General features: G+C 52.5%; 1 protein-coding gene across 2 annotated transcripts in view; it reads right to left on the minus strand.

The window, feature by feature from the left end:
* The window catches only part of LOC133280694 (casein kinase II subunit alpha'-like), a 34,124-nt gene extending 23,007 nt beyond the window's left edge, over nt 1–11,117 (minus strand). For both annotated transcript variants that reach the window (XM_061475612.1, XM_061475611.1), the window contains exons 1-2: nt 10,995–11,117; nt 10,644–10,755 (exon numbers count right to left, since the gene is read on the minus strand). In XM_061475612.1, the coding sequence (XP_061331596.1) occupies nt 10,644–10,755; nt 10,995–11,098 (216 nt within the window). In that variant the 5' untranslated portion in view covers nt 11,099–11,117. The remainder of the gene's footprint in view (nt 1–10,643; nt 10,756–10,994) is intronic.
* Between the last annotated feature and the right edge of the window lie 308 nt (nt 11,118–11,425).

Below are 11,425 nucleotides of genomic sequence, written 5' to 3' on the forward strand. Positions count from 1 at the left end.
TGATAATGTATGTCTTCTTAATATCTGTTCCCTCTATACAGTAATGATTTGATGCATTGCTAACTTTGTACTTATATACATATATCTCTGATTTGCTTTATTGTACTTATTTACTATATAAAGATATTTAACTAATTCTCATTAGTGTGCTTGCTTTTAGTGTGCTTGCTGGCTTTAGTGTGCTGGTTTAATAAACTGTGCATATTTGTCATGGTTTAAGCCCAGCTGGTAACTCAGAACCATGCAGCCGCTCACTCCCCCCCCCCACCCCCCCCCGGAGGAATGAAAAGAATGTAACTCCCAGAGGTTGAGATAAGAACAGTCCAGTAACTAAGGTGTGACACAAACCACTACAGCTACCACCAATAATAATAATGATAAGGGAAATAACAAGGGAAGAGAATACAATTGCTCACCACCTGCCAATCGATACCCAGCCCGACCCAAGCAGTGATCTGGGCCTTCCAGGTAACTCCCCCCAGTTTATATAGGGGGCATGACATGCTGTGGTATGGAATACCTCTTTGGCTAGTTTGGGTCAGGTGTCCAGTTTCTGCTTCCTCCCGGCTTCCCGTGCCCCTCCTCACTGGCAGAGCATGGGACTGAAAAGTCCTTGATCAGAGTAAGCATTACGTGGCAACAACCAAAAACGTTGATGTTATCAGCACTGTTCTCAGATTAAAGTCAAAACCACAGCACTGCACCAGCTACCAAGAAGGAGAAAAATGACTGCCTCCGCTGAACCCAGGACAATATTATACAGCTAGTGTGGGTCATTTAGTGGCATATACTGTCTGTCAACAGAACAGGACCTTGGAGACCCCAAATAGATCCCACAAACCCTGGCTAGAGCCCTCAGGGACAGCTCACTCCCCCCAGAACCACTGGGCTTCATGCAGAACAAGGGGAGTTTGCAGTGTGGCATGAGCTCAGGGCATGGGCTGCAGGAAATAGGCAGGAGCCAGCCACACCACTCTCCAACTGGGATGAAGAAGCTGCAATCCTGCAGGGAGCTCAGCATCCTCTCCCTGCAACACAGCCCAGGATGGGGTGTGTTGCTGCTGGTACAGGGATGTGCTGTGCCCTGCAGCACAAAGCTGGAGCCAGCAAGCTGCCAGCCCACCCAGCCACCTCCTGCTCTCCTGGTGCAGGGCTAACAGTAACTTTCCATCCTGGCTGGGGGCTCTGCCCTAACAAGATGCTCTTCTATGTCCCTCTAATAGGGCTGGGCCCCATTCAAGGCTCTCTGTTCATTTAGACCCCAAGTCTCCCCCTTTTGTTGTTCGAGCTACCCAACAGGCTGTTCCTCCAAGCCCTGCTCCTCCCTGTGCTCATAGCCCTTCCGTCTCAGGCAAACAAAAGGATTTTCTCCTAAAAATGGGGGAAATAAAAGCTCAGCAACCCGCCAAGAAAGATTCCAACGGTTCAACTGCACTCTTGGTAGAGGAACAAGGCATCCCCGGGGACTTTGCCATCAGCCATTCCCAAAGCTACCTCTGCACAGGCACCTCTGCCTGGAATTGGAGGTCTGGGTCCATCAGCTGCATTGATCGGCTGAGGATGGCAGAGCAAAGTTGATTTACAGAAGGAGGAATCTGGCCCTGGAGCTCAGTGTGGTACTAGAAGCTCGTTCATCTCTAGCAAGTATTATTGAAAGGATCACAATAATCAGCTTATAAAGCCTGATGCCAATTGCTCAATAGGAAAACTGGCTTCAGAGCTGCAGTACTTTCGCCAGCCATCAGCTGGGAAACCAAAAAATTTTAGTCAGAAGAGCTACAAAACAAGGAGCCTACTTGTGTTAATACTGTCAGTTGTTTGCATCTTACAACTTCCATTATGGGAACTCAAACTTGGGAGGCATCAAGAGAGACAGACAGCTGTGGGAACAGGTCTGGTGCAGGAAGAGTTCTCCCACCACTAGGAGGCACTTCTGGAGGTGCCATTTCCCAGGTCCTCACCTGCAGAGCTCACCTGCAGCCCCTCTGTGACATTCTGGGCTGCCACAGGCCCATCTGTCCTGAGCAGCCCCCTCCATGGCTGCCTGCCTCCTCCCTGTTGCAGGAGCCAGCAGCTGCAGCTCTCAGCCCTGCTGTGCTGCTCCTGTGACAGCCCCATCCCAGAGCCAAGCCAGGCTTTAAAGACCCATCAGCAGAGCAGAGTCAAATGATTGAGTGACTGGCTGTGTTTAGCAAGCTGACAGGCATGAGGCAGAGCAGAGACAGCAGGGTCTCTCCTCAGAGGCCAGAGACAAGCACATTCTCAAAGGTACCCATCCCAATGGAGCAAAGTTGCTCACTCTTACCCTCCCTGGGAGGGCAGGATAATGCCATTTCCAAGAGCTGGCTTTTCTGGCTGTGAGCTGCCGTGATGGTTTAAGGGGAGGGTGATGTTGTGGAAAGACTTTTCTCAAAGATTCCACAGTTCACCCATCACCAGCAGCTGTGTTTGGGGTCACAGGATGCACCTCTCCATTGGCTGGTTATGTACAGCTGGGCTGGGAAGAGGGGAGGGGGCCCCACTCCTGGAGTCTCACCAGCACATATCAAGGTTGCCTCATGATGAGATTTAGTGAAAGACTGAGATGAGATCTTAGGAGGAAGCTCTTCCCTGTGAGGGCGCTGAGGCGCTGGCACAGGGTGCCCGGAGAAGCTGTGGCTGACCCATCCCTGGCAGTGTTCAAGGCCAGGTTCGATGGGGCTCGGAGCAACCTGCTCTAGTGGAAGGTGTCCCTGCCCGTGGCAGGGAGTTGTAACTGGATAAGCTTCAAGGTCCCTTCCAACCCAAACCAGTCTGGGATTCTGTGATTATCGTGACCAGGACATGCCAGCAGCTGAGGGCACTTGGGTCCCACTTTCCCATGGGCATGGAGGCCCACAGGCTGGCAGGGCAGATTTTTTAAAGCAGATTATATTTGGCTTCTAACACTGGTAAGAAGCACACCTAGGTGATCCCAGCAATCCTCCTGATGAGACAGCACAATGATCCTGGCACAAGGCCAGATATGGGTTTTCCCCTCTGTGCTCAAACTGCAGGGAGCCCTGGTGGGATGGGCACCCAACCACCTCTCCCTGAAAGGTGGCAGATGCCCATTACATTCAGTGGACAGAGCAGCAGGCTGCCCATAGAAATAAGTTGCAGAAATATTCCAGGCAAGCTGAGACTATTCAGTCTATGCTGCCCAAACTCCCAGGACCTCCTCAGCACAGCACATCTGAGACAGAGCCTTGGCCCAGGCTCATGGGTGGGTGGTGGAGCTAAGGAGGGGCTGTCACACAGGAGGGACAGCAAAGCCTTGGGCAAAACCAGCCAGGGAGTGAATTGCCCCAAGGGAACTGAAAAGTCATGAAAAGAGAGGAGCCTGGAGCACAGGGAACACATCGGGGGTTTCCAGGTACCAGCTTCTCTGCGGGGTGTCTGCGTCAGGAGGGGGATGCAGTGGGGCAGAGCAACACATGGAGAAAGGGCTCCAACATAGCCAGTCCTTGCCTGGGCAGGAGAAGGCATCTGGAGGGGCCCAAACAGCCACCCACAGTCCTTCCTTCTTCCTCATCCTGAAAGCCTTCAGTGAAGAAGTAACTACCAGCCAAATACCCAGCTCCCCTTGCCTATACTCCTTCAGCTCTGCCCCTGACCTCCTTGGCCCGCAGCTGATCAATATCTCTAGCTCTGGGGGGATCCATCAACACTAAGGATTTCATCTCACTTCTTACTAATGCACTCCCTTGTTGTGCTGCATTTGGGCCATGGACCTGGCAGATGCTGGGAGAGAGGCAGAGGGCTGGCCAAAGGCACCATCACGTGCTGTCCCAGGACAGCAGGTTAACTCTTAGCAACCCCCATTTGCCACATAACCCTCTCCACCACAGAGGCAGGTCTTCAGCCCTTCCTCCCACAGTTCATGGCTCACTGGAAGACCATAGACCCTCCTCTCTCAGCTCTCCAGCTCCTTGGAAAGGCACATTCAGCATGTCTGAGTGCCTCAGCCAGGATTTTGGTGCTCTTAGCCAAAACCCACCAACGTGTCCTCACAGTCCCTCATTGCCTTATCACACAGCAACTGCTCTTCTCCGGAGAGCCCCCATCAAACTCCTGTGTGCCTGCCTGGAGATGGGGGGACTTGAGGACACCCTAACCCACCAGTGATGGGAAGCAGGACCCAACATTTGGAGTCCTTCTCTTGAGTGACCCAACTTTTAGCCAGGATGAAAAAGCAGGCACTTGTTTAACAGTGGGGAGTTGAAGGTGCCCCCTTGCCCTGCACGCAGCCTCCATCCATCCTGCAGGTCCAGCCCCTCGAGGTAGCCAACCTGCTGTCCTTCAGCCCCTGCCGTTCCTGCCTGAGCTGGAGCACTGAATTGCAGCAGCTTCCCAGTTAAGGCGCTTCCCCCAGGAGCACTTCTGGAGCCATGTGTGGGAGCACCAACCCAGACATGCAGCACACACCTCCCTTCGCACTCATCTTCTCCTTCCTTTTTTATCCCTGTCCCTTTTAGGAGAAGCACAAAACAAAACTAAGATGAAGTCACCAAACTGATTGGGGAGGGCTGGATACCAGTGCTGTCCAGGCATCCTCCCAGCTTGGGGGGAGGGGGGTGATGTTAAATCCAGTCCTTGTCTAAAGCAGCCCTGGAAGGAGTGGCTTTCACCAGTGGGTGCCAGACACCCATTCAAACCCACTTGTCTTCCAGCCTCCACATCCTCTGCAGCAGGGTGTTGCACATCCCTGGGGTAAAGTCATCCTTGACGTGCTGCTGGCTATGTGACAGTACCACTGGTTTACAGCTGGTCCTGCCAGAGCTTCTGGAGCCCCATCCCACGTCCTCGGGTGCACCAAACAGGGGCTTCTTGGCCAGCCTGGCACTGACCTTCACTGTGAATCCAGTCACATGCACCCTGTCAATAACTAAACACGAGATAACACAATGAGCTGTCACAGCCAATTAACATGCTGGGCTTAATCTGCTTGCGGGCTTCCACGGTGGAGGTGAGGGGTCGGCTCCAGAACAGTGGGGCTGGGGAGAGGCAGGGTGAGGGCTGTGGATCACAGCCACCCTGTCCGCTGGCTTCCCTGGCCAAGAGCCAGGGGCAGAAGGCTCCTGTGGGTGCTTCCCTGGCAGCACACAGATGTGGCATCATCTCCCTAGCATGTGGGCATCCCAGCCCATCAAAACAGCAGAGGGATGGGCAGCTACAGGGTAACTGGTGCTGAGACACTACACACAGGGCTTTAGCCCCAAGGAAGACCCACTCGTTAGGAGAGCAGGCAGCTACAACTGCCAAACCCAAAAGGGTCCCACTTAAAGCCAAAAGGGATCTCAATGTCTGTTGTTGAGTGCCTCTCAATTAATTAGCATCCTGCTGATTCTACAATTGAGGCTCCTGTTAAGGAGATTAAACTGGTTTCTGCCACAAAGCAGATGCTGTTCCCAAGGCCTGATTCGCAGTATTTTCCTTTCCCTGTTCCATCCTGCCCTGCTAACTCAGATGAAGGCCCAGGGTGGGGACAGTCTTTCCAGCCAGGACTTGGAGGGCTCTGGGGCTGAGGGTGGAATTGCTTTGCAGAGATGCTCAGGGGTTAGATGCCATCATGGCCTGCCCAGGGAAGGCCTCACTTGGAGGATGCTGTTGTAAATCCAGAGCAGTGCTCATGAGAGGCCAGGAGGAGGTGATGGTCGGCTCACCTCATTCTGCCTGTGTCAGCATGGGGCAGCCACACAGCTGGGCAGCTAAAGCTGGTGGAAGGAAGGTCACCAATGCAGTCAGAAGCTCCAGCCTGAGGGACCAACACCATCCAATCCTATTTCCCTGTGCAATCCCTTCTGCACACCAGTATGGGAGCCATTTCAACCCCCGTCTAGAACATGCTGATGTATGTGCGCTCTAAAGCTTTTAGAGACAGATCATCATTTACCAGAGCCTACCTCCCCCAAATGGTTCCTTAGCTATTAGAGAAACAATTCGAGTTCAGTGCTGGAAGGACCTTGCAGCAGTGCCTGGTATGAGCAGCAGCTCTGGAGGGTTCACACACCCCAAAAGAGGGAACAGGGGAAAAACAAAGCCAAGCAAACAAGAATGCACTTGTGAAACCACGTACACGGCTGAAAGTTCCTGCTCATGGACTCAGCACAGAGGAACAAAAAGCCACCAAAGGAGAAAGGGGCTATTTCATCATGCTGCAGAGCCTCCATTTCACTGGTCCCTCTACTTGTAACTGCATTCTTGCCCTTAGCTCCACCTGGGTGTTGTACCTATGCAGACAATAACCATACAAGTAGGCAAAACAGTCTGTATGGGTTTAATGCTTTGCAAGCAGTGTACTTAGACACACGTGTGCATCAGGAAGGCAGGATGACTCCTGCACAGAGGGGACAATATGGATGCTGTCATCTCTGCCTTAAGTGGACACTCAGATCCCAGAATCAGAGAATTGTTTAGGTTGGAAAACACCTTTAAGATCATCAAGTGCAACTGTTAACCCAGCACTGCCAAGTCCACTACTACCTCATGTCACTAAGTGCCACATCTACATGCTTTCTAAAGATGGTGGTAATCAGTACAAGAAGGTTGTGAAGGATGCTGAGGTACGGCTGAAGCTCACCAACAGCCACAGCTGTAGGTAACTTTAACAGCAGTGCTCTTACCACAGAGTATCACCCATAAAAGTTGCAAGCAGTGTGGAAAGTTTATCTTTGGCTTTTAGAGTGGCAACTTGCAATGCTGTTCACATCTCCCAAGAACACTGTTACTCCAGAACAGGTGATTCACCTTTAAGGCATATGAGGAGCCTGGCAGACACTTTGGAGCTGCATTAGCAGAAAAACAAAATGGGAAGTTCATCAGAGACAGCCCAAAGGTTGCAGACTGACCTCAGGAGTCCACCAAAATTCTAAAACTAAGTGGTTAGATATGAATGAACAGAGCTGTGCTTTAGATACCTGCCAAAGCACTGAACCTGCTTTAGCAGGGGGTTGTACTAATGATCTCCAGAGGTCCCTTCCAACCATAACCATTCTGTAACTGGATGTAGATGATACAGGGCTCACTGGAAACAAAGACGGCTTGAACCTCCTTCATACATGCCGAGGAATGTCAGACCTCATCCTGGGAGTCAAACCTTAGTGTCAAATTTAAGCAAGACACAAAAGCACGTACAGGACATGTTCACACATTCCCTCTTCCCGGCTTGGCCCACCCCTAAGCATGCAGGAAGCATGCCCACAGCTGAACCCAGGCCAGACAGATCAAAAAGCCCACAAGGGCCTCCTATACTAGTCATGGACTGGGGGAACACTGCTGCTGGCTATTACTGCCTGTGAGGGGTAGGAAGGTCTGTACAGTGCAGATTCCTCCGCTACCTTCCAAGATGACTTCAGCCCCACAGCTTTTTTTGCTGAGTCTTTGCTCCCCAAACAGGTTGCAAAGGTGGGGAGCTGCTCTCTGCCTTACTTCTCAAGACCAAAGCTTTCTGGAGGATGCTTAGCAGGGGTGTCTGTGTGGCAAACCAGGGCTCCTGCCTTGCTGCCTTGCGCTCACTGTCCTACATGGTGTGTCCTGATGTGCTGCTGCAGTGGGGCGAGAAGCAACCTGCATGCTTGGCTTGCCTTCTTTTAAAAGGGCTGCAGAATTTTCTGGGAAAAACTGACACCAGGAGCACCCTGTGTGCAAGGAAAGGCACTTGGGCCAGGAACTGGTAATGTTAGGGTCATCTACATGATCTCCATTCTGCTCCTTTGCGGACACATTATGACCACAACTAGCTGCATGAGCACATACCATTTTCCCGCAGAATTAGGCCTGGTCCTGCACTTGGGGTAGCAGAACCTAAAGGCAATGCTGGGTACTGGCCAGGGAAATGGGGCACCTTGCTTTGTGTAAACCCAAAAGGCCTGAGGCACTGTGATGCCAGAGCCATTAGCTCCCTGCCCTTATCCAATACTAAAGTTTTCATAGGGCACTTAAACAAACAAGGCAAGTGGCTGCCAGAAGAGCAAGATTTATCTCCTTCATGCAGCACTAGAACTATGCTGTAGTCTGTTTTGCTGAGGCTAAGGGACTTGTCCAAAGTCACACAGGAAATCTCTGTGGCTCAGTTCTGCATCAGGAAAAGATGATAAAATTTCCTGACCTCTCTGGAGGATGGTACAAGATGTTCAGGCAGCACAACATCAAAGAAGGGGGAAAAAGCAACGGAAGTACTTGTTACATGCTAACTTAAGCTTGGCAAGGATAAGCTGCTTCAAAGAGCAAGGCTGGCAAGAGACACCAGTCACCTCCCACGAGGCACAGATATTAAAACAGTGACTCTTGATAAAAAAAAAAAAAAAAAAAATCACTCAAAAAACCTTAAAGAGAAAGAAGCAACTGTACTAAACAGTCACATCCATTGCCAAACAAGTCTTCCCCTTTGTACCTGCCCTAGAGCCACACGAAACCCCAAAGGCTTCTGGTTGCATTTCCTACCTCAGAGGATCCAGCCTGAATTAGGAGGAAGAGAGACCCAGCCTCTTTGCTAAGGCTCCACTATAGATACATGCAATTACATTCACAATTAAGTTTGAGTCTAGCTACAGGAAACGAGAGGCACTTTCCACAGATCAGAGCAATGTTACTGCTGCACTTCACAGTCTTTCGTAACGTACACACCACAGTGCTCTGAAACTCACTTTCCACTGACAAGGAAGTTCATCCTATTTATCTGGACTTTCTGCTTTTCCTTATTCACTCTCAGGAATGCTGTCTGCATGTTAATGCAAGTGCGGGGAGCCAGGGAAACTGTTGGCAACACTATCCACTTCAGATCTGGGACAATCCAGTCCCCGGCTTGCAGGGTATTAAGGCAACACATTCAGGCCCCAAGGAGAAGGAGCACCCAGCCACCCTCAGATGACTCTTGCCAGCTGACTCACAGTCCAATGCTGAAGAGCTCCCTAGACATGACAGAGTTTGGCTGCTGCAGGGAGAGGAGCATCGCTCTAGGAGAGGCTCTTTAGGTTGGGAAGAGGCAAGGAGGAAGATTCCTGACAACTTCCTCCACAGTCCCTTCCCAGCCCTGTGGTGCCTTTCTATGTGGGACAAGACCCAGGATCTCAACAAACCACAGTAATCCTAAAGAGACCACCAGGGGCTCCAGAGCAGCGTGCAGAAGAGCAGTTTCCTCAGCATAGCCACAAGCCATCTTGCCATAAAACCCAGCTCTGCACTATCTTTGACTACTCTCTCATAGAAGAAACTCCTACCTGCCCCTACTTTAAACAAACAAACCTTTAAACCACATAAAGCATCCAAAGGAGGGGAAGGACCCAACAGCATGCCAGAGGAACTCAGCTCAGCAAGAAGACATGAGCCTCACCACTGCCCTGATGTCAGGCTCAGCCACAGGGGCTCCCACAAAAAGCTCACCTGGCCACCACCTTGACCACAGCCAAAGCAGGAGTGTGTGCACCTCCTCCCAGAGGCAGACAGGAGGTCAATCCTTGCCTAGGACAGCCCATGACATGTTCTCTGGAAAGCCAAGGAAGATCCCAAGGAAGCAGCAGGCACTGTGAGTGGGATATCAGCAGAGACAGACAGCCACACTTATGTGGTGGATCTAGCAAATGCCTTCAGGCTACAGACCTGCAGAGATGTGTCCCAGGTAGCTACTAGTATTGGTGGCTGCAAGGGCAGGTTAAGCTCAGCCCTCCCTGCACGCTGTGGATCAACATGTGCCCAAATTCTTAGGACACCTATGGTCAGGCACCAGCTCCCACATGCTCTTGGGATCATGTGACAAGTGCTGCTGGTCCAACAAGTGACAGCCACAAGTGCCAACCAAGCCAAGACCAAAAGCACCTCCACTCTAACCTTTCATTTCTGTGTCTTTAACACCCCTGTCCATCCCCAGATCACCAACACAGACTGCTGCTAGGACAATTACCACAGCCCACTGTGAGCTTGCTGCTTCAGGTAAGGTATGTCCTGCGGTGTCTGAGCCATGCATTCAGCCATCCTAAACTACAACCTGTTACTGCTGCATGAAGGTCCCCACAGCTTAACACACCAGAACACAGGTCACCAATGTTGCCAAACTTAACATGGCCTCTTTCAGTCTCCTCAAGTGTCCATGGTGGTTCTGGCCTGTCTAGTGAAGTTCTTTTCCATGTCAGATCCTCTAAAGAACTCAACATTGCCTGCTTTTTTGGCTGCTGAGCATCCCACACACTGGCTCTGAAAAGGCTCCATGCCAGCTGTCTAGAGGTTAACAGAAGGAATCCATGTTCCACACTCCACATTCCTGTTGACACAGCAGTCCCTGGGCTGTTTTAGACAGGCATTGTCTAAAATTTGTCTAAAACTGACACAGTTTACCAAACACAGGCAGCATTTGCAATGCTGTTCAAATGTCAGGACTCGCAGCTCTCCTCCTCCAGAGGAGCTCTCAGCCCACAGCTATGCTGGACAGGAGAGGTGGAGACATCAAAACATTGCTACAGCATGCGGGACACCAAACCTATTTCCAAACCCACCATCCCAACATCCTTAATGCGGAAACAAGAGAATTGGCATGAAGGAAGAGACGCAGCAGTCCTGGAGCCCTGCCAACCGTGCTCCTCTCCCCCTCACTTCCAGCCACCTACACCACCCACCAATGGGACACTCACCTTGAGGATTTTCACGACCACCCTCTCATTGTTGGTGATGTTGATGGCCTCAAATACCTCACTGTATTTGCCTCGCCCGAGCTTTCGAACCAGCTGGTAGTCGTCCTGATTGCTGTGGGCACCAAGAGTAGAGAGGGGTACACACACAATAACTTACAGGGCAGCAGGCCATAGCGGGGGGGGGGGGGGGGGGCGGCTCTCCCAGCTCCCCCCGCAGCCCCCCGGAGAAACCACAAAACGGGGAGAGGTGAATCGGTCACAGAACCCTCCCGGTGGGCTCAGGCCCGGAGGATGCGGGACCGCCGGGGAAAAGGATTGGGGAATGAGGGGTGTCCCCGCGGGGCGCTTTACCCCCAGCTTGGGACGTGCGCCTCATAGTCCCAGTACTCGCGGCTCCTCAGGCTGTTCACCTCGGCGTACACCCGCGCACGGCTGCCGGCAGCCGGGCCGGGCATGGCAGCCACGAGCGGCGGCCGCAGGGAGGCCGGCGGGGGGGACGCACAGGAAGGCGACTGCAGGCGGTAGCAAGTCCAGTCCGGAGCGGGGCGACGGGGGCGGCAAGGGCGGGGCCGGCCCGGGGGCGGTTAGGCGCGGGGCCCGTACAGAACGTGCCGAGGCCCGGCCCGGCCACGAGCACCGCGCGACGAAGCCGGAAAACGCGCCCTCAAAAGAGGCGCCCGCACAGAAGCCCGCCACGCAGCGACCCCCGGCGGCGCGGAGGTCCAGCCCGCCCAGCCGCTTGCCGTCACACACCCACCCACCCCGCCCCATCCTCCCCCCCG

This window comes from Pezoporus flaviventris, unplaced genomic scaffold (genome assembly GCF_033815535.1).
Source record: "Pezoporus flaviventris isolate CSIRO_AGI_PZ_B2104156 unplaced genomic scaffold, CSIRO_AGI_Pfla_v1 ptg000085l, whole genome shotgun sequence".
Lineage (NCBI taxonomy): Eukaryota > Metazoa > Chordata > Aves > Psittaciformes > Psittacidae > Pezoporus > Pezoporus flaviventris.